General features: G+C 37.1%; 7 protein-coding genes and 1 non-coding gene across 11 annotated transcripts; 1 reads left to right on the top strand and 7 right to left on the bottom strand.

Moving 5' to 3' along the window:
* Window positions 1–39: 39 nt before the first annotated feature.
* Window positions 40–4,061, bottom strand: LOC17900420 (pre-mRNA-splicing factor ATP-dependent RNA helicase DEAH10). The gene is made up of 13 exons (XM_006306788.2): window positions 3,827–4,061; window positions 3,672–3,721; window positions 3,481–3,561; window positions 3,148–3,364; window positions 2,624–3,041; window positions 2,309–2,512; window positions 2,055–2,215; window positions 1,794–1,979; window positions 1,394–1,625; window positions 1,105–1,304; window positions 884–1,018; window positions 561–774; window positions 40–389 (listed from the first exon to the last, which is right to left on the bottom strand). The coding sequence occupies exons 1-12, from the start codon at window positions 3,910–3,912 to the stop codon at window positions 591–593; spliced, it is 2,154 nt and encodes a 717-aa protein (XP_006306850.1). The 5' UTR covers window positions 3,913–4,061; the 3' UTR covers window positions 40–389; window positions 561–590.
* Window positions 4,062–4,765: 704 nt separating this feature from the next.
* On the bottom strand, window positions 4,766–6,568 carry LOC17899940 (berberine bridge enzyme-like 3). Its single transcript, XM_023776931.1, has one exon. It carries the CDS (start codon window positions 6,562–6,564, stop codon window positions 4,972–4,974), a length of 1,593 nt encoding a protein of 530 aa, XP_023632699.1. The 5' UTR covers window positions 6,565–6,568; the 3' UTR covers window positions 4,766–4,971.
* A 1,209-nt stretch (window positions 6,569–7,777) lies between these two features.
* LOC111828643 (berberine bridge enzyme-like 5) lies at window positions 7,778–9,358 on the bottom strand. The gene has a single exon (XM_023777097.1). It carries the CDS (start codon window positions 9,356–9,358, stop codon window positions 7,778–7,780), a length of 1,581 nt encoding a protein of 526 aa, XP_023632865.1.
* A 588-nt stretch (window positions 9,359–9,946) lies between these two features.
* On the bottom strand, window positions 9,947–11,696 carry LOC17899641 (berberine bridge enzyme-like 4). The gene has a single exon (XM_006307165.2). The coding sequence runs from the start codon at window positions 11,674–11,676 to the stop codon at window positions 10,084–10,086; it is 1,593 nt and encodes a 530-aa protein (XP_006307227.1). The 5' UTR covers window positions 11,677–11,696; the 3' UTR covers window positions 9,947–10,083.
* Window positions 11,697–13,275: 1,579 nt separating this feature from the next.
* LOC17900419 (berberine bridge enzyme-like 6) lies at window positions 13,276–15,148 on the bottom strand. Its single transcript, XM_006307107.2, has one exon. The coding sequence runs from the start codon at window positions 15,140–15,142 to the stop codon at window positions 13,487–13,489; it is 1,656 nt and encodes a 551-aa protein (XP_006307169.1). The 5' UTR covers window positions 15,143–15,148; the 3' UTR covers window positions 13,276–13,486.
* A 2,497-nt stretch (window positions 15,149–17,645) lies between these two features.
* Window positions 17,646–19,445, bottom strand: LOC17897342 (berberine bridge enzyme-like 7). Its single transcript, XM_006303901.2, has one exon. The coding sequence runs from the start codon at window positions 19,406–19,408 to the stop codon at window positions 17,822–17,824; it is 1,587 nt and encodes a 528-aa protein (XP_006303963.1). The 5' UTR covers window positions 19,409–19,445; the 3' UTR covers window positions 17,646–17,821.
* Window positions 19,446–20,097: 652 nt separating this feature from the next.
* On the top strand, window positions 20,098–20,171 carry TRNAN-GUU. The gene has a single exon. It is a non-coding gene; the product is annotated as a tRNA-Asn (tRNA).
* Window positions 20,172–20,259: 88 nt separating this feature from the next.
* LOC17896987 (ureide permease 5) lies at window positions 20,260–22,321 on the bottom strand. 4 transcript variants are annotated; one of them, XM_023790287.1, is made up of 6 exons: window positions 22,214–22,321; window positions 21,733–21,997; window positions 21,302–21,647; window positions 21,138–21,226; window positions 20,676–21,050; window positions 20,260–20,595 (listed from the first exon to the last, which is right to left on the bottom strand). In XM_023790287.1, the coding sequence occupies exons 2-6, from the start codon at window positions 21,991–21,993 to the stop codon at window positions 20,431–20,433; spliced, it is 1,236 nt and encodes a 411-aa protein (XP_023646055.1). In that variant the 5' UTR covers window positions 21,994–21,997; window positions 22,214–22,321; the 3' UTR covers window positions 20,260–20,430. The 4 variants fall into 4 exon arrangements, with proteins under 4 accessions (XP_023646055.1, XP_023646056.1, XP_023646053.1 ...); XM_023790288.1 differs by having other exon boundaries at window positions 21,733–21,983; window positions 22,214–22,296; XM_023790285.1 differs by lacking the exon at window positions 22,214–22,321 and having other exon boundaries at window positions 21,733–22,207.
* Between the last annotated feature and the right edge of the window lie 1,329 nt (window positions 22,322–23,650).

Genomic DNA, 23,650 nt, shown 5'->3' with positions numbered 1-23,650 from the left:
AAAATGTGGCTTAGGTGGATGCTTATGTGGCATCATGAGAAGAGAGAAAAAGCTAACTTTATATATATAGATTATTAAAATGTAAACAAAATTTGGTTGCCAAGATGGAGGAGAGACAGATGTATAGTTGGGGAACATGGAGGGCACATTCTTTTGACTTTCAATGAGTACTGCAGGCGAAAGCCAAAAGAAACGTATAAATCTACTACAAGATACTATAATAAACACACCTTCCCTGAAATGTAAGGTGTCTCCCTTTTTTCCTATTAATTAATGCTAAGCTCAGCCACAGTCATCTTCTTTCACCCGTACGAGTTTCCTTCAAACGTTTAGCATCAGTCTCCAGTGGTATCAGTGTTCAATCTCCATCAGAATACAAATAGTTATATCTGCATCAGAGAGAGAAATGATGATTACAAAAAGAACAAGGGATTTTGCTTTCTTGTTCATCACAAGCTTTAGTCTGCAACTTGTCTTGTAATCTCTAGGAAAGAAGGAATAAAGATGGAAATCTTCTCTCTATGCAAGTTCAAAACTGATGACAGATATTGTTGTTTTACCTAGAAATAAGCAAAGGGGGCAAGTTAAATTCACTCTGCCGTTTTGTAATGATGAGGAGCCAGCTCAGTCAACCATAAGGGATCAATTCTTGTAAGGTTCTTGATGTACTTCTTGCTGGTTTGCATGAGCTCGTCAAATATAACGCATTCGGGTTTTGCACGGAATAAAACAGAAGTTGGGTGGATGTGGACAACCTCACCACTTTCCATAGCCCTGTCAAGTCATTAGACGACAATGGGAGTTTTGTTGTCAGCAAAAGAGCAGAGCATAATAGGCGTATTTACATGTCAAAATAATAAATGAACCACCATAGGTAACCTACCTATATGTACCGTCCAATTGTCTCAATGCTGCTTTAAGGAAAAACGATGCAGCAAGACATCTACGAAACTCAAGCATGTCATTTCCGCATGAAGACACATTAAACCCCATCTGTTCAACATGTTCACGAATTTGCCTGCAACAATCCTTTGTGTGATTATCATAAATCATCAAAAGGCATAATAATCAACTGTAACTATCTACGAAGAAGGCATGACCAACCTATATATATCACGAGCATGCTTCAAGGAACGGCTATTCACAAAGTTCTCCTTACACCATTTTTTCATAATTTTATCAATATTGTTTCCACTGCCGGCTACTTTTTTCTTTTCTAAGAACTCATCTGACTCCCGATAAACACTAAGATAAGTTAGGTGATCCCCTTCAACGCTAGCAAAGTGGTTTTTTGCAGTTCTTGCCTGCAAAACAAAGAACAAAAATGGCTACTTTATTCAACTGTTAATATAAAGGAAAATGTGAACATCTCCTGATCCTATTGTTCACTCACCTCTTCTCTCTTCTCCCGCGGATCATAAAATATGGACTCCACAGTGAGCACGGCAACAGTGATCAGCATTTCCTCAAGGCAGTTGTATTGATTGGCCAAAATTAGAGCTTTGGAGTAAATAGGTTCCAGAGGGAGCCGTGACATTTGGTAGCCAGCAGGATCCTCTAGTTTACCATCATCCGTCAAGGCACCAAGCGCATGCAACTCTGCCAATGCTTTTACAATTGCACCACTGTTTAACATCAGATGAAAATCTAGATCAACGAAGTATTTATGAATTGCTTCAGCTATGAGAGTCAAACTTCCCTAAATTTTTTTAACAAATAGCAACCAACATACCAAATCACCGATATTTTCAGTATAAGAGAATGACAGAGATATCCACCACAGAAGGAAGTACCTTGAAGGTCTATCTATAAAATCAAATCCAACTATATCATCAATTCCCAGAGCCTTCAGCTGCAAAATGATATTCGACAGATTGCATCTCTTGATCTCTGGTTTAGTTGAATCTTCCAGTTTCTCAAATTCCCTCTCCGGATAAAGACGAAAGCACTTCCCAGGAACCTCACGTCCTGCGCGTCCACTAAAGTAAAAGCCAAAAATAAACCAGAAAGCACATATAATTGGAGGTAAAACTCCTAACTTTTTCCAACCATACCTTCTCTGAAGCGTCTGTGCTTTTGATGCTGGAACAACATCAAGTGACTCCATGCCTTTCCTTGGATCATAGCTTCGTGCCTTAACAAACCCGGGGTCTATAACGTATCTAATTCCAGGAATTGTAATTGATGTCTCTGCTATATTTGTGGCCAAAATCACCTAAAATGTACAAATAAAAGAACTCACACTGGGTTATCATTGTCTCGTCAACCAAATCTCCAAATAAGCAAATGATAGCTAAACTTCTCTAACCTTACGAAAACCAGTCGGAGCTGGGGCAAAAGCTTTCATTTGCTGCTCTGATGGAAGAGCAGAAAAGATAGGGACTGGCAGTAGCTTTCGTTTGTCTTCAGGTAAATGCTGAAGTCTTTCTTGGACAAGTCTCTCAACAGATTCTATTTCATCTTGTCCAGTAAGGAAAACAAGTATGTCACCTGGCTTCTCCTCCAAATGAATCTAAGATAATTAGATAAAAAAATCAGACGCAGAATTTGTTTACAAAGTACAGAATTTCATTCCACAAATTCTAGTAGAGTTAAAAGAGATATTTAGGTAAAAATCAAAAACCTGAAATATGGTGACCAAGGCGGCATCTATATAATCTGATTCAGGATGAACAGTGTAAAGAATGTCAACCGGAAATTGTCGCCCCTGCACATGAACAGCTTTGGCACCACCAAAATACTCAGAGAAAACACGTGCATCCAAACTGGCAGACATAATGATCAGCTTCAATGGAGATAATTTTCTGCCTTGACACCCTCTTGAGACACCATTTTGCTGAGGAACATTCTCATCCCTTGTATTTGTCTGCACTTCTAATGCTAAATTACCAATCTCAGTTTTCTCCCCAGTAGGTTTTGACCTAGTCCGCTGTATTTTTTTCAGTAAGGCCAGCAAAACATCAGTATGAACAGACCTATCATGAGCTTCATCGACAATAATGACTGAATATCTAGAAAGATGTGGATCCAACAGCGCTTCTCTGCAGATATTGACAAAAAGTTTGTTATGTTTGTTAGAACAGAGATCAGCAATAGATTTTCTCAATTCATAAAACTAGGCCACAATAAAGCTCTGGTTTTGTTTACCTCAGCAACAATCCATCTGTCATGTATTTCAACCTTGTCAAATTAGAAGTAGTATCATCAAACCTAATGGAATAGCCAACCTTTTGGCCCAACTCAACCTCACATTCCTCAGCTACCCTTTTAGCAACAGTCACAGCAGCAATACGCCTCGGTTGTGTTATCCCAACCATCTTTCCCTCCCGACAGAATCCAGCATTGTATAGGAACTGAGGCAATTCTTCATAAAGAGATTTAAAAAATAAAATAACAAACATATGATCAACATCAAGTAATTTGGTCCATTCACTTCATTGTTCAAGCAAATACTAGAGACGAATTCATCAGTAAACTTACGAGTAGTTTTCCCACTACCGGTTTCACCAACAACAATCAAAATATCATTCTTTCGAACCTCCTCAATCAAACGTTTCTCCACTGGATTAAGACAAGACAAACACCAACAGAGTTAATCTCTGGCCGTGAAAAGAAAGAAAAATCACAAAATTTTGGCACAAAAGACAGAGCCAACTTGAACTAATCAGCACCTGTAGCAATAGGAAGAGACCTTCTATGTTCTGCTATCTTCTGCCTCATGCTGTGATAAGTCAAAATTTCAAATCATTATGCAAAAATCTAAACTTTTTTTCTGGGGAATCATATCAGAACACTATGGTTGATAGTAAGAAAGTAAGAGACTAACCTGAAGTGAGAAACAGTTGGAAATTTAGGGTTCGGTTTGCTGTTTTGTACAGAGCTCCTAAATTCTCTTTGCGCCATTGATGGCATTCCCAACAAAAGCTCACCGAGAGTTTTCCACAGTAGTGCGAAAAAAATTTAAGAATCGGGCAAGAAATTTAACAATAAGAAGTAATTAAGATTGAGCTCAATTTAGAAGAACAGCAACTTGAAGAGACGATGCTAATGGCCTGTGCTCGCTCGTGCGTCCTGTTTGATTCTGTGCCAGGAAACAAACAAAAACAAAATTAGGTTATTTGCTTGGTTCGATTCAGATACCGGACGGTTGAACCGGTTAAAGATGGTTTTTGCCTTTCCGAAAATGGTATTTCGCGTAATGCGATGTTTGGTTTTGTGGTTTATATATGATTTTTATGATTTGTTATTTAGGGTTTAGTTTGGGATTTTCTGTATATATATTTCTTGAATATGTTATGAATTATGATATAATCTTGATGTTAAATTAACTAAACAATATTTATAATAATTGAAACTGTGATAAATTCATTTTTCGTGGTAATTTTGTCATCAATTTACCATGATTTTTTTTTGGTTAAAATAAACCATGATATTGTCACAAGGTCCTCTTTCTTTTCAGATGTGGCAAAGTGCCAAAATTCTAGCAAAATTGTAACAATTTGTTGATTTTTTTGTTTGCCACGGATGATTGCTGGCAAAATCATAGTATTCAGTATTCACAAGTTCTTGTGCTAACATATATTGCTTATTTGAAGGTATTTTTGCCTGATACAGTTTACAAACTTATTCGAAGTTTCTTAACAGGCAATTTAATGTCTTTGTAATATTAGCTACCCTCGGCGACTGAGTCTATCTAAGTATCTATCATTGATGGAACTTTTTATTGAGTAAGGGAATACATCAAAGAGATCTCAATGCAATTTGGAGAATAATGAAAATTATATAGGAAAATTAAGTCTAACACATACATTAGGGATCTGATGACTTGAAGACCTTCTTAGAGAATAAGATAAGAGAGGACTTTTTTATTACTAAAGTTGATTTCGAAAAGTAAACATTTCCTCTACCCTCTTCAGTCTTCATTCTACTTTTCTCCCACCCACTTCTACTTTTGATGATAGAGTAACATTACTACATTTCACGAACAAGAGGAATACTCTGCTCGTTCTTGAAGAAATTATCAGGATCATACTTAGCTTTCACTTGCATCAATCTCTTTAAATTCTCCAAGAAATACTTGTACCCGTATATCTTAGCCTCATCCACGTCTGTCTCACCATTTAGATTGCTTCCAATATCGATGTCCCTGTAATTAAAGAAGGCTGCTCTCGGGTTACTTGACACGTACGGTTCTGCAACCTCGTAAAGCTCCTTCATCAAACTTAGATTAGTCTCTGTGGCGTTCTCGTCCTCCCATGTCGTATAGTATTGAACCTTGAACAAGTTTCCTTTCCGGTGAGGAAACGGTGTGGCGTTTGCCGGAATCCGGTCCATCATTCCACCGTAAGGGTTAAAGTGCAGCCACACAATATTTTTGAATTTCAACATTGTCTCCCAAATCTTTTCCAATCCTTCTTTGGGGATTGGCTCTTTGACGTAATCCGATTTACTCTTAAAGAATACTGGATCCGTAGGCCTATCTACAAGGAAGCTCTTCGGTGTACCGGCCGGCTGCATGGCCCAAAACAATATCGTGTCAAGCCAGCTCATTTCTTGACAATCTTCACGTCTTAGCCCTAACTCAGGGAAGCTCTCGTTCATTATCTCCATCAGCTCATCGGTTTCACCCAAGAACTGAGCCCAGAATACAACCGCGATGGTTCTCTCGCCGTGTTTTGTTCCATTTACGACCTGAGGCATTGCTCTCAGGAAAAGATTATCAGGGAATTTGTTAGCGACAAGCTGCCACTTGTAGAGAACATCAGTCCCTCCAGTTTCCAATGTTTTGTTAACCTTAAACACTGTCAAGATCTTTGGAACCTCGACGAGCTTGATATTCCAAGAGAGGATAACTCCAAAACTCGCAGCACCACCGCCGCGAATGGCCCAAAAGAGATCTTCTCCCATGGTTTCTCGATTCAAGAGGTTTCCGTTGACATCAACTAATTGAGCATCAATGACATGATCCACTGTGAGTCCGAATTTTCTTATCAGATTTCCGTACCCTCCACCGCTTATGTGTCCTCCAGCTCCTACTGTAGCGCAAATACCAGCCGGGAACGCTAGCGTTTGGCTAGCCTCGTTGATCTTTACATAGAGCTCTCCCAAGGTCGCGCCAGCTTGAACCCATGCTTTCTTGCTAGCCAAGTCAACCGTAATAGACCTCAGATTGTGCATATCGAGAATGACAAATGGCACAGATGACATGTAAGAAAGGCCCTCGTTGTCATGACCACCGCTTCGGATACGTATCTGGATACCATCGGACTTAGCGCAGACCACCGTGGCCTGAACATGAGATACATGTTTCGCCACTACGATGGCTAGTAGTTTTTTGTGGTCAGGGCTCGGGAATCTCTTGTTTTTCGTGTATGACACGTAGGAAGACAAGAAGTCGGTGGTGTTATCGACGGTGAAGATGGCATCGGTGATTGGATTCTCCGGAGTAGTCCCATTGCGAAGGCATTCAATGAAGTTTTCAGAAATTGGTTTCGTTTCTGATGCCTCTAAAACCAAAACGAAAAACACAAGACACAAAACAGAGAGTGCTGCTTTCATTTTCATTAATCTACTTGTTTTTTGTTTTTCTTTTACGTCTATCTATCAGGATTTTAATTTATAGAATGACAAATACATAGACAAAATTATTTTTAAACTAACTACTTTTTTTTGTCCATATGGGTGTACTTTGAATTATAATTACTTTTTGACTTTTCTTCAACTTTGAGGTGTTTATTTTTGAACAGACTGATCAACATGGGACAATCATTTTCATGATTAAGATCAAGAACTGAGTCATATGAATTGAACTTGTTTTACTGCTACATGTTGATTAATTAATTATTTTAGAGGGTTATTAGTTCATGAAATTTGATTGATTTAGAAATCCAAACAAAAATCATATGTTATTCAATAATTGATTTTAATATAACTATCATGATTAGTTATAAGATTTTTAAATACTAGTTTAAATCATATTTTATTTGTTTAATGATTTGTTTTTGGATTTCAAAATTATGTTTTAAATAGATTTGAAAAAAATTTGATAGTGTAAAATAGAAAAATTTAAATTCAAAGGTTAAACATGTTTATTTCAAAATCCATGTGACTGATTTTCATAATCAATACGAATTTTAAAATCCTATATAGATTTACAAATCAATGAACTTCTTAGTTTTTTTTTTTTTTTCTGTCAACAGCTTTTGACACTTCTTCATTTTTATATTGATAACTTAACTGTTAACTGAAATAATTGCGATATATTTTTTTAATTAGAAATTTCCATCGAATGAATTTCCTGTCTCTCTTCTCTTTCGATTACTGTTGAATTCAAAATTTAATAGGTTACGTTGTCGTAAAACTATTGACTTTTTTTTTTGTCTTTGGTCAGCAAGGACCGGAGAAATCTTGATACAGAGACTTTTAAAGTAAGTGTATGGTTCTATTTTTTTTTCTTTTGTTGATGTTTTTCAAATTAATTTTATATTTTTGAATTTGTGGTGCTTCTTCTCAACTGTTTTTTCAATGTTTTTAACTTATTTTATGTAGACTGAAAGTTTTATATGACTTTTGTGATGTCTTTGATCTTGACTCTCCGATTTATTTCATCTCTAAGACTTGGAATAAAGACTTCATAAAATTTAATTGTGTGACTTAAAACTCAACTTTATTCGTTTAAGACGTGAAAGAAAGCTGATTTATCCATTTCATTCCATGAAAAGCTTTTATTGAGACAATAGTAAAAACGACATAACTCACTATACACGGATAACTCAATTTACGCAAAAGGAGGAATACTCTGCTCGTTCTTGAAGAAATTCTCAGGATCATACTTGGCTTTGACTTGCATCAATCTCTTAAAATTCCCCAAGAAATACTTGTATCCATATATCTTAGCCTTATCCACGCTAGTCTCACCACTCGGATTGCTTCCAATGTCGATGTCTCTGAAATTAAAGAAGGCCTCTCTAGGGTTACTTGACACGTACGGTTCCGCGACATCGTGAAGCTCCTTCATCATACTCAGCTTAGTCTCTGTGGCCTTTGCGTCCAACCATATTGTAGAGTATTGAAGAATGAACAAGTTTCCTCTTCTGTGAGGAAACGCTGTGGCTGTAGCGGGAATCCTGTCCATCACTCCACCCAAAGGATTGAATTCGATCCAGACAAAGTTGAATTTCAACATTGTCTTCCAAAGCTTCTCTAATCCTTCTTTTGGGATTGGTTTTTTGACGTTATCCGATTTGCTCTTGAAAAATTCTCCTGGACTTGACGGTCTATCTAGAAGAATGCTCGTCCGTGTACCGACGGGGTAATCCGCCCAAAACAACGTTGTCTTAAACCAGCTCATTTCGTGGCAGTCTTCACGTCTTAGCCCTAATTCAGGAAAGCTCTGGTTCATTATTGCCATTAGCTTATCGGTTGGACCCAAGAACTGAGCAAAGAATACAACCGCGATGGTTTTCTCCCCACGTTTTGTTCCTTTTACAACCTGAGGCCAGGCTCTAATGAAAAGATCGTCAGGGAATTTAGTCGCGACAAGCTGCCACTTGTAGAGAACATCAGTGCCTCCTTGTGCCAATGTTTTGGTTACCTTAAACACTGTCAAGATATTTGGAACGTCGACGAGGTTTATTTTCCAAGAAAGTATAACTCCGAAACTAGCACCCCCACCACCGCGAATGGCCCAAAAGAGATCTTCTCCCATAGTAGCTCGATTAAAGAGCTTGCCGTTAACATCAATCAATTGAGCATCGACGACATGATCCACAGTGATTCCGAATTTTCTCATCAGATTTCCAAACCCTCCACCGCTTATGTGCCCACCAGCTCCTACCGTAGGGCAAACGCCAGCCGGGAACGCTAACGTTTGGCTTGCTTCATTGATCTTTGTGTAGAGCTCTCCCAAGGTCGCACCAGCTTGAACCCATGCTTTCTTGCTTGACACGTCAACTGTAATAGACCTGAGATTGAACATATCAAGAATAACAAATGGCATAGACGACGTGTAAGAAAGGCCTTCGTAGTCATGACCGCCGCTTCGGGTACGGAGTTGTATACCATTGGTCTTTGCGCAGATCACCGTTGCCTGAACATGAGATACATGTTTCGCCGCTACGATGGCTAGTAGTTTTGTGTAGTTAGGGCTCGAGAATCTCTTGTTTTTCGTGTATGACACGTAAGAAGACAAGAAGGTGGTGGTGTTGTCGGCGGTGAAGATAGCACCGGTGATTGGACTCTCTGGAGTAGTCCGATAGCGAAGGCATTCGACAAAACTTCCAGAAATTGGTTTGGTTACTGCTGCTTCTAAAACCGAAACCAAAAGCACAAGACACAACACAGAGAGGGCTGCTTTCATGGTTTTGTTTTTTTTAAACCCAATACGTCTTACGCCAATATATGTTTGTATTGTTTTAAATTACTAATGATTCTAAGATGGCCTAAAATTGGGGATCTGATCCGGTGGTACTGGAAGCGGCGGACAATGTGTCTTCCACTCTTGCTTTACTAGAGTGGTTGCCAGAGTGATATGCTTTAGGGTTGAAAACGTGTCTTTGTTTTTGATACGTGTTTTATTTAGTTTCTTGGGCGTTGGATAATTATATCTTGTACTCCTAGAATTAAGTTGTAGCAATTTTTTCCTAAACCGGGCAAGAAACTCAACAACAGAAGTACATTTATGATGTAGCTTGAAAAACTTCAATAATGATGTGCAACTTGAAGGGTTTAGAATAGCAACTTAAAGAAAGGATGTGCCCGTCGTAATTATTTACATATGAATTTTTTCACAAATCTTTGGTTCTTATTTCTTCAACTGCATGCAAAAACAAGAATTCCTTACAAATGGAATTATTTCAAAATATAACCCTTTGCAATTGTTATAAATGATTACGGCGACGATTCTATCAAAAACTTAATATGTGCAATTAAAATGCCTTTCGTAAAATTCTTTATTGAGTAATGAATAAATATAACACAATGACCATAATATAAATGGGACAACTAATAATGAAAACTACATACATAGGCTATAAGCCAATAACGTATGCCTACGTAATTTATTCAATTGGTCAAAGAGTAATATCAATGCAATGCACGAACAGGAGGAATGCTCTGCTCGTTCTTGAAGAAATTCTCAGGATCATACTTAGCTTTAACATCCATCAATCTCTTCAAATTACCCAAGAAATACTTGGATCCATATATCCTAGCTTCATCCACGTTTGTATTGCCACTAGGATTGCTTCCAACATCGATATCCCTGTAATTAAAGAAGGCCGCTCTCGGGTTACTTGACACATACGGTTCTGCAACCTCATGAAACTCCTTCATTTGACTCAGGCTACTCTTCGTGGCGTTTGCATCTAACCATGTCATAAAGTATTGAATCTTGAACAAGTTTCCTTTCCGGTGAGGAAATGCTGTGGCCGTTGAGGGAATCCTGTCCATCACTCCACCGTAAGGGTTGAATTGCATCCACACAAAATTGTCGAATTCCAACATTGTCTTCCAAAGCTTCTCTAATCCTTCCTTAGGGATTGGTTTTTTGACGTAATCCGATTTGCTCTTAAAGAAATCCCCTGGATTTGAGGGTCTATCTAGAAGAATGCTCGTTGGAGTACCGGCAGGGTAATCGGCCCAAAACAACGTCGTGTTAAGCCAGCTCATTTCTTGACAATCTTCACGTTTAAGCCCTAATTCAGGGAAGCTCTTGTTCATTATAGCCATAAGCTTGTCTGTTGGACCCAAGAACTGGGCATAGAATACAACCGCGATGGTTTTCTGGCCGCGTCTTGTTCCATTTGCGACCTGAGGCATTGCTCTAATGAAAAGATCTTCAGGGAGTTTGGCCGCGACAAGCTGCCACTTATAGAGAACATCAGTGCCTCCTTGTTCCAATGTTTTGTTAACCTTAAACACTGTCAGGGTCTTTGGAACCTCTACAAGATTAATTTTCCAAGATAGGATAACTCCGAAACTCCCACCTCCACCACCACGAATGGCCCAAAAGAGATCTTCTCCCATGGTAGCTCGATTTAAAAGCTTGCCGTTGACATCAATCAACTGAGCATCAATGACATGATCCACTGTGATTCCGTATTTTCTCATTAGATTTCCGTACCCTCCACCACTAATGTGCCCACCAGCTCCTACTGTAGCGCAAACGCCAGCTGGGAACGCTAACATTTTGCTAGCGTCACTGATCTTTGTGTAGAGCTCTCCCAAAGTTGCACCAGCTTGAATCCATGCTTTCTTGTTTGACACGTCAACAGTAATAGATCTGAGATTGAACATATCGAGGATGACAAATGGTACAGATGACATGTAAGAAAGACCCTCATAGTCATGACCACCGCTTCGGATACGTATCTGGATACCATTGGACTTTGCGCAGACCACCGTGGCTTGAACATGAGATACATGTTTCGCCGTTACGATGGCTAGTAGTTTTTTGTAGTTAGGGCTCGTGAACCTCTTGTTTTTCGTGTAGGACAAGTAAGAAGACAGGAAGGTGGTCGTGTTATCGGCGACGAAGATGGCATCGGTGATTGGATTCTCAGGACTAGTCCGATAGCGAAGGCATTCAATGAAGTTTTCAGAAATTGGTTTCGTTACTGATGCCTCTAAAACCGAAACCAAAAGAACAAGACACAAAACAGAAAGTGCTTCTTTCATTTTGGTGGTGTTTTATGTTTTTGATTTCGTTTGAATATAATTATGTCTTACGCTTCTATTTAGTATCTTAATTTATAGGAAAATCTTGAGAAAAATTTCATGTAAATTTTTTTGACTTTCCATATGGGTGTACTTTGAATTTATTTTTGTCAAAATGTAGGTATTTTTAATTTATTTTGTGAACATGTATAGGTCTATTTTGAACAAGCTTATGGAAAATTACAAAGTATATAACTACAGAGGAATCGCTTTCGTACGTGATTAAGATCAGGCATTGAGTTGCGTCAATTGAACTTTCTTTTTGGAATTATTTTTTGGTAGTAAAAAGTTGTATACAGATTTTAATTAGAAACGAAAGGTGAGACTTCTCTCATATTTCAAGAAACCAGTCTATTTCTTGAAATAATTTTGATTTAATTTCGTTGATTTTTTATGTCAGAACTATTATCTAGAATGCACTGAATTTTCCTTCCTCGATCTCTTTCAAGTTTTTTTTTTTGTGTGTTCGCCTTCTTTGAATTCAAATGTTAAATGTTATACGTTTTGCATTGTTGTAATAATTATCCATAATTCTGTGATGGCCGAGTTTTTATATATAACGTGCAATTGACTGCTTCTTACAGCATAACGTTGATTCTTTGTATTTTATTATAGTTTCTTTTTTAACTTGATGTTTTCAAACTAATTTAGTCTTTGTGATGCTTCAAATAAAACTTATTTATGAAACATTCGTAATACTGAAAATTCTATATGAAAATGTTATGTTTCGGTGAAGTAGGAAAATGCACAATAGAAACATAAAACTTATGCCAATAATAGTTTAAATGATTTTGGCATCCTACAAGGTATATCCCTCATATGATGATCAGAAGGCAGTGAGCTAAAAAATTTGTTCAGTTGCAGATTATTGTCAAGAGTCATGCATGGCTTATTGCTGAATGAGACATTTTAAAGTCGAATTTTATTTTTTAAATCATCAGACATTTTTATATTTTTAGAATCCGTCATATGTCTCAGACTCATTGAAAAGTCGGATTTTCTGATGAGTCTTGTAACAACTCCTCCCCGTAAAACGTAGTTTAAGATAGTTACTTAAGGACAGAACTATTGAATTCTTAGCTAGTTGCTATAAGCCCATAAACTTCTTAGTATTATATGACATGTTCGATTACATATATAGCATTGGACCAGGGCCATGGGCTAAGACTTTTAAAAATAACAAACTAGCTAGTGTTTAATATAAGCATCAAAATATATTAAAATTTTGTATTATCAACCCTTTATCTTTCTTTTTCTGTCAACTTATATTATTAGAAAAGTCCGATTAACTAAACGGAGATAACATTGTTTACATACAAATCAAAATGCAGTAAAACATGGGAATTGCACGCTAATTAATTTGTTTTGGTATTGGCACTACAAAGAATTGTATGTAAACAATGTTATTAATATACGTGTTTGTTTATGTTAATGGATGACGAACTGATTTATTTATATACGCATTTGTTAATGTTAAGGGATAAAGAATTGATCTCCCAAAAATAATTCGGGTCGGCCATGCACTGAAAGTCAAATAGCGGCTAAATGGATGGCTCTATATTTGCAACATCTATCCATGAAAACAAATAAAAACATTTTTACAAAACGAGAGTAATAAGCTTGCATGAGGAAGTTACGTACCCTACGTATACTAATCAATTTCGTTATTGAGTTATGTTTAAACATAGCAAACTACGTACATAAAGGTTATAAGCCCATAACACATGCCCACATAACATATTACACTTGATAAAAGACTAATATCATATCACTATACTACACGAACAGGAGGAATACTCTGCTCGTTCTTGAAGAAATTCTCAGGATCATACTTAGCTTTAACTTGCATCAATCTCTTTAAGTTCCCCAAAAAATACTTGTATCCGTAGATCTTAGCCTTATTTACGTTTGTCTCACCACTCGGATTGCTTCCAATATCAATGTCTCTGAAATTAAAGAACGCCTCTCTCGGATTACTTGAGACGTACGGTTCCGCTACCTCGAAAAGCTCCTTCATCATAGCCAGGCTACTCTCTGTGGCGTTTGCGTCCAACCACATCGTAGAGTACTGAATCTTGAACAAGTTTCCTTTACGGTGAGGAAACGCTGTCGCCGTCGCCGCAATACGGTCCATCACTCCACCGTAAGGGTTGAATTGCAACGAGACACTACTGTTGAATTTAAACATTGTCTTCCAAAGCTTCTCTAGTCCTTCTTTGGGGATTGGTTTTTTGACAAAATCCGATTTGCTCTTAAAGGATATTGAATTCGTAGGCCTATCTAGAAGGACACTCTTGGGTGTACCCGGCGGGAAATTGGCCCAAAATAACGCCGTGTTAAGCCAGCTCATTTCATGACAATCGTCACGTCTTAGCCCTAGCTCAGAGAAGTTCTGGTTCATTATCTCCATCAGCTTATCTTTTGGACCCAAGAACTGAGCATAGAATACAACTGCGATAGTTCTCTCGCCAGGTTTTGCTCCATTTACGGTTCGAGGCCATGCTGTTATGAAAAGACTATCAGGGAGTTTATTAGCGACAAGTTGCCACTTGTAGAGAACGTCAGTGCCTCCTTGTTCCAATGTTTTGTTAACCTTAAATACTGTCAGGATCTTTGGAACCTCGACGAGGTTTATTTTCCAAGAGAGTATAACTCCAAAACTCGAACCACCTCCACGAATCGCCCAAAAAAGATCTTCTCCCATGGTAGATCGATTCAAGAGCTTGCCGTTGACATCAATTAGTTGAGCATCAATGACATGATCTACTGTAACTCCGAATTTTCTCATCAGGTTTCCAAACCCTCCACCGCTTATGTGTCCTCCTGCTCCTACCGTAGGGCAAACACCAGCCGGGAACGTTAGGGTTTGACTAGCCTCATTGATCTTTACGTAGAGCTCTCCCAAGGTCGCACCAGCTTGAACCCATGCTTGCTTGCTAGACAAGTCAACAGAAATAGACCTCAGATTGTGCATATCCAGAATGACAAATGGCACAGACGACATGTAAGAAAGGCCCTCGTTGTCATGACCACCGCTTCGGATACGTATCTGGATACCATTAGACTTAGCGCAGACCACCGTGGCCTGAACATGAGATACATGTTTCGCCGCTACGATGGCTAGTAGTCTTTTTAAGTTAGGGCTAGAGAACCTCGTGTTTTTCGTGTATGCCACGTAAGAAGACAAGAAGGTGGTGGTGTTATCGGCGATGAAGATGGCATCGGTGATTGGATTCTCCGGACCAGTCCGATTGCCAAGACATTCGATGAAGTTTACAAAATTTGGTTTTGTTACAGGTGCTTCTAAAACCGAAACTAGAAGAACAAGACACAAAACATAAAATGCACATTTCCTTTTTGAGAAAATATTGAACTTCTTTGGAAACTTGTTGGTTAACAAAAGAAGGAAAACAAGAGCCTCTTTCATTTTTATCTTTTTGTGTAGTAGTAGTATGTCCTAAGTTTCTGTTAAGGTTTTACTTTATAGAATCAAAGTGTAGAGTGCAGATTAATTTAAGAGTGACTTCTGTTTCGTGACTTTCGTCATATAGGTTTACTTTGAGTTTTTTCGTTTGTCCACTTGTAGGTGTTTATCTTGACCAAGCTAATGGACTGTTTAACGTATATGACTGGGAATGGTTTTCATAATTTCATTATTATATAAAGCAATAAAGCATTGAGTCTTCCATCTATTGATGAAAAACAATATTATCTCACAATTGTTGATATCAACTAAATGATTAGATATTGCAAATTTCATTAGTTGAAGAGAAAGTTGAATTGACGGAAAAAAAAAAGGAGAAAGTTGAATACACGTAAGGTGAGTGAGACTTCTTTCTTCATATTTCCAACAAAACTGATATTTTATTTTAGAAAACTACTCAATAAATTTCGTTCACTTTTATGTAAAAAATATGAATGTACTAAATTTTCCTCTTGACTTCAATATCAGTGGATAACGTTAGTGTGTTGAAAACTACTAACTAATGATTTTATAAATAGCCGTAAATTTTGAAATAGACATTTTTGGTTTTCTTTTATATAATAACTACATGCAAAAGACTTTTCAAATAGCTGAAAGGTTTTGTTTTGTTTTGTTTTTTTTTTTTTTTTTTTAAGATACATATTTTATTAATAATGGGCTTCCCAAATACATAAATAGCTGAAACGTTGATTGCTTACATGTCCTTCAGTCCTTAGAGCAAGATTATTGGGGAGCTTTTAAGTTTTGCTCTTAACATGATTTACCTCTTAAAAAGGTAAGAATCTCCATTTTTTCTCTTACTTAAGAGACCATTCTTACCAAAAATCACCTTTTTCTTTTAATTAAGAGACTATTCTCACTTTTAAGACACTACCAATAATCATGGTCTAAGTATATAAATACATAAATCTAATAACGACTTTTCTCAACAGCATCAACATTATGTCAGGTTGAATATAAATACTAACCTAGATATTCTCGTAACATATAAACCACTAAAAACTGCAAGTCACGGTCAAGTGGGTAAATACATTTAAACGTCGTATGTATCTGTTTGTTACGTTTATACACGCAACGCAAGACGTGTAATTAGTTTACATTCAAAGCCAAAACATCAAGAAGAAGTCAAATCAAAGACTTGTTCTAAAACAGAAAAATATATATTATCTCACCAAAATTAATCGATGTGCTTTGTTTGAAACAGTTTTTAAGTTTATACACTGAGCAAAACTGTGACTTTTCGAGGAGCAGCGCCGGTCCAACGTTCCTATCAAGTATCAAGCATCAATCATCAACCATTAAATAACAAAGTTTACTAAGACCACCTCCAACGGGAGGTGTTTCATGAAATTATTATCATTAAACAGCCAAAAATAAATCAATAATGGTGGATTCTGCAAGGGGCGCTGCTTAACCAAACTCTCCAAAAATCGATGCTTAACACAGCTGGCATTTCTTGATTGGGTGAAAAATATATTTTGTAGAAAAGAAAAAATTATCTCCCTTTTTTCCTCTCTCTTTCTCTTTCTCTCACGTTGGCTCTTCACTCTCCTATTCAATCACGTTGCCCATTCAATCAATATTTATTAATTAATTAATGTTAAACATTTTTCTAAGGGGTACACGAATGGAGATGCTCTAAGTCTACTAAGTAAATAATATATTTTACAAAAGTCTTTAATTAACAATATAAGCTACTACTTATACTAAGTAATTATGATATCGTCTTTGTAGTCTTCCCTGGAAAGCTAGGGAAATGAACATATTTTTACGATTTTTCTTTTAATACGATTTAATTTAGTATCAAAAATAAAACCTGAATATGTAATGAAAGTCCATGATGTGTATCTGTTTGTTGTATCTATCTGGCAACCTAGTTTGGTTTGTGTTATATAAATGGTACTTCTTTTGGAGAAAACAAAGATAAAAAAACAAGTAACGCGTACGAAAGTCCATGATACTACATTTCTTTGCATTATTACCATATAGAAAAGATAAATTAAAATTTTGATTCGACCATAAATTTTTGGGTCCTAATTTAAACTAAAATATTCCCTTCTTGATATCTATATGACCTGTTGGATTACATAGCAAGGACATGGGCTAAAGCCTAATAAACTAGGTTTTTAGTCTTGTGATTTTCTTATAACGTAGTGTTTGTTAATTAATTAGTTATTAAAAAAATCTTTTAGGCCCTCAATCACTTCGCGTTGGCCATGAAGAAGTCGAAAAAGGCTTTAAGGAAGACTGTATGGTTTTACTTATGCATCAAATCCAGTACCGAAACATTTATACGAAACGAAAGTAATAAGATGTTAAACAAAGTATATAATCCATACTTTACGGGTTTCAGAAATCAATTCTCATGGTTCATGGCCATGGTTGAAAAACCATCATGTATATAAGACGTAAAAGTAAATCTGATCTATCCTAATATATATGTCGGTTTCTTGAAATTTATTATTGAGTAATGATTAATTATACCAAGACTATCATAATGAAATGGGACAATAGTGAAAACTGCATAAGCTTTAACATGTCCACATAACTTTTTTTACAGCCTTTAAAGCCTTTGCCAATCACCCACTATATAAGATCTTATCATGCAAAGAGTTAACGTTACTACATCACACGAACAGGAGGAATACTCTGCTCGTTCTTGAAGAAATTATCAGGATCATACTTGGCTTTAACATCCATCAATCTCTTTAAATTTCCCAAGAAATATTTGTATCCGTATATCTTAGCCTCATCCACGTTTGTCTCACCACTCGGATTGCTTCCTATATCGATGTCTCTATAATTAAAGAAGGCTTCTCTAGGGTTACTTGACACGTACGGTTCTGCAACCTCGTAAAGCTCCTTCATCATACTTAGATTAGTCTCTGTGGCGTTTTCTTCTAACCATGTCGTAGAGTATTGAACCTTGAACATGTTTCCTTTCCGATGAGGAAATGCTGCTGCGGTCGCCGGAATCCGGTCCATCACCCCACCGTAAGGGTTGAATTGCATCCACACAACATTGTTGAATGTAAACATTTTTTTCCAAAGCTTCTCTAACCCATCTTTTGGAATTGGTTTTTTGAGGTAATCTGATTTGCTCTTAAAGAATCCTGGATTCGTCGGCCTATCTAGAAGAACGCTCTTTGGTGTACCGGCCGGGTAATCAGCCCAAAACAATGTCGTGTTAAACCAGCTCATTTCATGACAATCTTCACGTCTTAGCTCTAGTTCAGGCAACTTCTGGTTCATGATCGCCATCAGCTTATCTCTTGAACCCAAGAACTGAGCATAGAGAACAACCGCGATGGTTCTCTCGCCGTATTTTGTTCCATTTACGACCTGAGGCCAGGCTCTCATAAAGAGATCTTCAGGTAATTTGGTAGCGACAAGCTGCCACTTGTAGAGAAGATCAGTGCCTCCTTGTTCCAATGTTTTGTTAACTCTAAATACTGTCAAGATCTTTGGAACCTCAACGAGATTGATTTTCCAAGAGAGGATAACTCCAAAACTCGCACCACCGCCACCACGTATGGCCCAAAAGAGATCTTCTCCCATGGTAGCTCGATTCAAGAGGTTGCCGTTGACATCAATTAATTGAGCATCACTAACATGATCCACCGTGATGCCAAATTTTCTAATCAGATTTCCATACCCTCCACCGCTTATGTGCCCCCCTACTCCTACCGTTGGGCAAACGCCAGCCGGGAACGCTAGTGTTTGGCTAGCCTCACTGATCTTTACATAGAGCTCCCCCAAGGTTGCACCAGTTTGAACCCATGCTTTCTTGCTCGATACGTCAACAGTAATAGATCTGAGGTTGAACATATCGAGTATGACAAATGGCACAGACGACCTGTAAGAAAGGCCTTCAAGGTCATGACCGCCACTTCGGATACGGAGTTGTATACCATTGGTCTTTGCGCAGACCACCGTGGCCTGAATATGAGATACATGTTTTGCCGCTACGATTGCAAGTAGTTTATTGAAGTTAGGGCTCGAGTACCTCTTGTTTTTCGTGTAGGACAAGTAAGAAGACAAGAAGGTGCTGGTGTTATCGGCGATAAAGATGGCGTCGGTGATTGGATTCTCCTGGCTAGTCCGATGGCGAAGGCATTCTATGAAGTTTTCAGAAATAGGTTTCGTTACTTGTGCTTTTAAAACCGAGACCAAAAGAACAAGACACAAAACAGAAACTGCTTCTTTCATTTTTTTTCTTCTTTTTGTCTTATGTAATATGTCTTACTCCGTTAGGATTTTAGTTTATAGAAATAAAAGTTTGGAGAGAAACTTAATTTCAAATCGTTGTCATCTAGGTTTACTTTGAATATGTAATCTTGAAATTAAATGTAGGTGGGCTTTGAAATTTCTCTAGTCAACGTACAAGTAGGTGTTTAGTTTGAACAAGCCAATGGAAACTACAACGTCTAATATAGAGCAATCGTTTTCTTGATTGGGATAAGGGATTGACTCGCATATGTCAAACGTCTATATTTTGACATGCATGTTTTTGGATTACTGTAGGCTATCTATATACATACTGCAAATTTCATTACTGGGATAACATTGGATAAAGAGATACTGTATATTTTATAAATGGAAACGTAAGGTGAGACTTCAATCATATTTTCAAGAAACATATCTTTTGCTGAAATCATAATTGCAAGAAACCTCTAATGATTTTAAAATGGCCGATATTTTTGAAAAGTCTTTTCTTTTTTTCCTTAGATGGTTACGTGCAATAGACTTTTCAAAGAAGTGAAACGTTGATTTTTTTTGTTTCCTCAATAACAAATGGTAATTGACATTTTGAAAACGTCTTGAATACGTTTGTTTGCAATAATATTGTTTTTGAGAGATATGATAATATAGATGTAATCTAATACAAAAGAACAAAAGCTGGAATAGCTCAGTTGGTTAGAGCGTGTGGCTGTTAACCACAAGGTCGGAGGTTCGACCCCTCCTTCTAGCGAATCATAATATTTCTCATATCATAAGTCTCATTTTGCGCCGGAATAAAACTCATTTTTTTGGCTGCGGAAGTAAGAACCTAATCTAACTTCTGCAAATGTATTCTCTGTACTCATTCAATTTTCTTGTATAAACAAGGACGTTGACGAATATCTAACAACAATTATATACATTTGCCAGTAACCACAATGTAATTTACAAACATCTCCAAGAGGCAAGAGCCACACATTGTATAATTTTGGTCCATATTGCTCAGCTCTTTAGGTGAACTGCGTCTCTCTTTCCCCAGCCGAGGCCATTAGAAGTCCCACAGCAACAGTGAACATCACCAGCATTCCAACAAGTAAAGCGTAAGTCCGCGGAGATGATCTCCTATACTCCCCAAACAGATATATCCCCCAAAAAGTAGACACCAAAGGAAGTGCCTGCTCATGATTATCAATCAAGATTCACCAAAACAGAACTAAAGATAACAACTTTCATGTGTTTAAGTGTTTTAAGTGACCTGAACAGCATCTGAGGCTGCATATCCTGCAGCTTGTCCACCCATGAACTGAAGACCGTTACCAAACCCACAAATTAATCCAGCCATAACAGCCAAACCTCTTCCGTTCCAGTCACTCAGATATTCCGTAAAGGAAGATCTTGGTGAGCCGAGCACAGGGTTGTACAGGAAACTAATGTTTAGAGCGATGGCGATCACAAAGCAAGATAGTGAGAAGTAGAAGAACGCGGTGTAGACAATCAGCTTGGGTACGCCATGTTTTAGAGTGTGCCATTGATCATTTGTTGCAAGGTTGAATAATGGTGAGAACAATGAGAAAGAAAGACCTGCAAAAATGGTTATCCCCAGACCAACAACCATGCTCTTTCCAAACACCTAAATCCAAGAGAAATGCATAGAGATTGGTTTATATTGTTTCCTCCAAACACATGATCAACACAGATCAAATGAGAAAGATCCTACTTTGATTGCTCTTGTGTTTTCAAGTGCTATAAGAAAAGCTGCTGTCCCTTCCTTAACATTCTCCATGTCTTTTTCTTCTTCTTCATCTACTATAAAACTAAACAAGTGAATGATCTTCTTAAAAACTATCAGACAATTAAGCCACACTCTATGTCAAAATTCACCTCCAAATAGTCTCTGGCACTCTTCCGGATTCACAATTTCACAGTCCCTCGTGAATTTTCCGAGTTTCTCCTCTGTATCAGCAGAACTGGAAGAGTGAACAGCAGAACCAAGACAAACAGCTACCAAGAAGCAGCCGACACCAGAGAAAAGCAAATCTGCTCGGTTCATTCTGTTATCCAAAAAGTAATTGACAGTGGTGCCTACAACAACAGTGATGCTCGCAGCTGTCACTTCTGTAACAGACAGACCAACAAAAGCTAAAGCATACTGAGTAGCAAGATTCCCAATACTCAAACCCACCCCACCGGCCATAGCAAACAACACAGAGGGCCAATTATCCTGAATCTGTAGCAGCAACAGGGGAGATAGTATACATAAACCCATCAATGCAAGAATCTCCATAAAGGTCCAGAATCCTTCAAATCCTAACCTGAGTGAGCTGAGCAAGAAAACTTGGTGCCTCGTGTGTACTTTCACCTATCCCACCAAACACAAAGGCTATAAAGATTGCAGCCAAGAAATTAGTGATGGAATAATCAAGATAAGTATGTTGTGGGAGACGACCACGCCGTTCAAGAAGAGCCATAAGAGCAGGCCAAGTGCCTAAACAGAGCAGAGAAAGCAATATACATAATATTGCTCCTCCTTTGCTCTCCACCACATATATTCCCAATCCTTGACCTATCATCATCGGCCTGTGAGTACATAGGAAACATAAATAGAATCTCTCACCATAAATTCCCAAATTTAAATCATGGGCATGCCTACGTTCTTTATCTACAGAGATAATATCAAGATCGAGAACAAATTGACTTCTATATTTCATAGCAACAAAACTACAGAAGCCAAAAGAAGATGCAGAAGAATCTAGAGTTTGACTACGAAGCTCCTAGTTAAAGATTCCTTCTTACCTCGCTACTAAACAGATCAACGATCTGTAGAAGACAAGGCCAACGAGGACCGATCGAATACTAAAATTGCAAAAGTCAAAACTATATTTTTTATTCGGACAGGGGACGAACCTATCTTATTGTTGGCTTTTAATTAATAAACAATATTTTATTCTTACCCCATTGGTTGGATTTTTGGTATAGTTTTCGATTTATATAAAGTTAGATATCACAAATGCCGTTACAAAATCACTAGCATGCCTAAGAATATTCTCATCTTTCCTTTTATGTCTTACTAGGGCTGTCAGCCCGTGCGTTGCCGTACGGGAAAACGAAAACTTAAAATAATTAACATTGTTAAATAATGTTTTCGAGTGGAAAATTGATTGTTAAATAATCTATATTATGATATATTAGATTTGTGAGACTGAGAAAACTTTCTTACAATTTTATCTTTATCTCTCAAATGTTATTTTTCAGTTGGTATCACTGCATTTTAATACTGATGATCCTAAAGAGTCAAAAGAATTCAACATTTATGAACGGCCATTTGTTACTCTTAACATGCCCCTTCTTTTGCTTTATTTAAAAAACAAAACTATCAACACAATTATGAAATTAACTTATAGCTACTGCCCTTAAAAGAATATCAAAGATTCATGCATTTTCCTTTTACAAAATCTAACAAACTTTTTGGATAGAAAACTCAACTATTTCTATCATATTACATGTTTCCAACACCAACGAATCATTAGTCCCATAAAACTAATGAGACAACTTTATAGATTCAACCAAATTCAACATAACATTATAGGAACATAAACAATGCCTAAAGAAACATCAATGAGAAAGAATATGCTTCAATGTAAGAAACAAAATTTACAATGACAAATTATTGTCAATTAGATTTGAAAGAACATATACTTGGTGTTTTGGTGAGGCATCTACATATGGCACGACTTTTCATAGGACAAAGATCAACATGAAACAACTTCTTATCTTGTATGCTTATGTTATATCAACCTTATGCTTTTATCTAAACATGAGCTATAAATTTAAGGGCGATCTTGCTGCAAATTACATTTCACAAATCCCAATATATATTAGAATCATATCCAATTGTATCTACAGATAGAATTCAACTATAAATACCAATGAATATTGTTGTATCAAAACACCAACCTATAATTAAAAATAATAAATAAATAAAACATAACAATTTGAAACAATGATTTGTACTTGTAGAAATTTAGAAGTATAATTAAACAATAAAAATTTAGTGAAGTCACTAATCAAACAATAAAACAGGGAGTAGAAATTATAAGTTTAAATGCTTATCAAAATATAAAATAAAATGAGGAAGATGAAACAAAACAAACCAGATGATGTTTGAGTGTAAATCTATGGCCATGTTACTACAGTTTATATGAGTTTTTATACTTTTTTGACGTTAAATTG

Source organism: Capsella rubella, unplaced genomic scaffold (assembly GCF_000375325.1).
Source record: "Capsella rubella cultivar Monte Gargano unplaced genomic scaffold, Caprub1_0 scaffold_1, whole genome shotgun sequence".
Classification (NCBI taxonomy): Eukaryota; Viridiplantae; Streptophyta; class Magnoliopsida; order Brassicales; family Brassicaceae; genus Capsella; species Capsella rubella.
Note: the sequence above shows the minus strand (reverse complement) of the source record. Positions and strands in the feature narration are given on the sequence as shown.

Coding starts and splice junctions, on each gene's coding strand:
- LOC17899641 (XM_006307165.2), bottom strand. CDS start 11,676: ATGAAAGAAGCACTTTCTGTTTTGTGTCTTGTTCTTTTGGTTTCGGTT.
- LOC111828643 (XM_023777097.1), bottom strand. CDS start 9,358: ATGAAAGCAGCCCTCTCTGTGTTGTGTCTTGTGCTTTTGGTTTCGGTT.
- LOC17900419 (XM_006307107.2), bottom strand. CDS start 15,142: ATGAAAGAGGCTCTTGTTTTCCTTCTTTTGTTAACCAACAAGTTTCCA.
- LOC17900420 (XM_006306788.2), bottom strand. CDS start 3,912: ATGCCATCAATGGCGCAAAGAGAATTTAGGAGCTCTGTACAAAACAGC. Junction 3,722..3,826: donor CCAACTGTTTCTCACTTCAG/GTTAGTCTCTTA, acceptor GACTTATCACAG/CATGAGGCAGAAGATAGCAG. Junction 775..883: donor CAATTGGACGGTACATATAG/GTAGGTTACCTA, acceptor ATGACTTGACAG/GGCTATGGAAAGTGGTGAGG.
- LOC17897342 (XM_006303901.2), bottom strand. CDS start 19,408: ATGAAAGAAGCAGTTTCTGTTTTGTGTCTTGTTCTTTTGGTCTCGGTT.
- LOC17899940 (XM_023776931.1), bottom strand. CDS start 6,564: ATGAAAATGAAAGCAGCACTCTCTGTTTTGTGTCTTGTGTTTTTCGTT.
- LOC17896987 (XM_023790285.1), bottom strand. CDS start 22,128: ATGAAATATAGAAGTCAATTTGTTCTCGATCTTGATATTATCTCTGTA. Junction 21,227..21,301: donor GTGCCAGAGACTATTTGGAG/GTGAATTTTGAC, acceptor TTAGTTTTATAG/TAGATGAAGAAGAAGAAAAA. Junction 20,596..20,675: donor CAGCCTCAGATGCTGTTCAG/GTCACTTAAAAC, acceptor AATCATGAGCAG/GCACTTCCTTTGGTGTCTAC.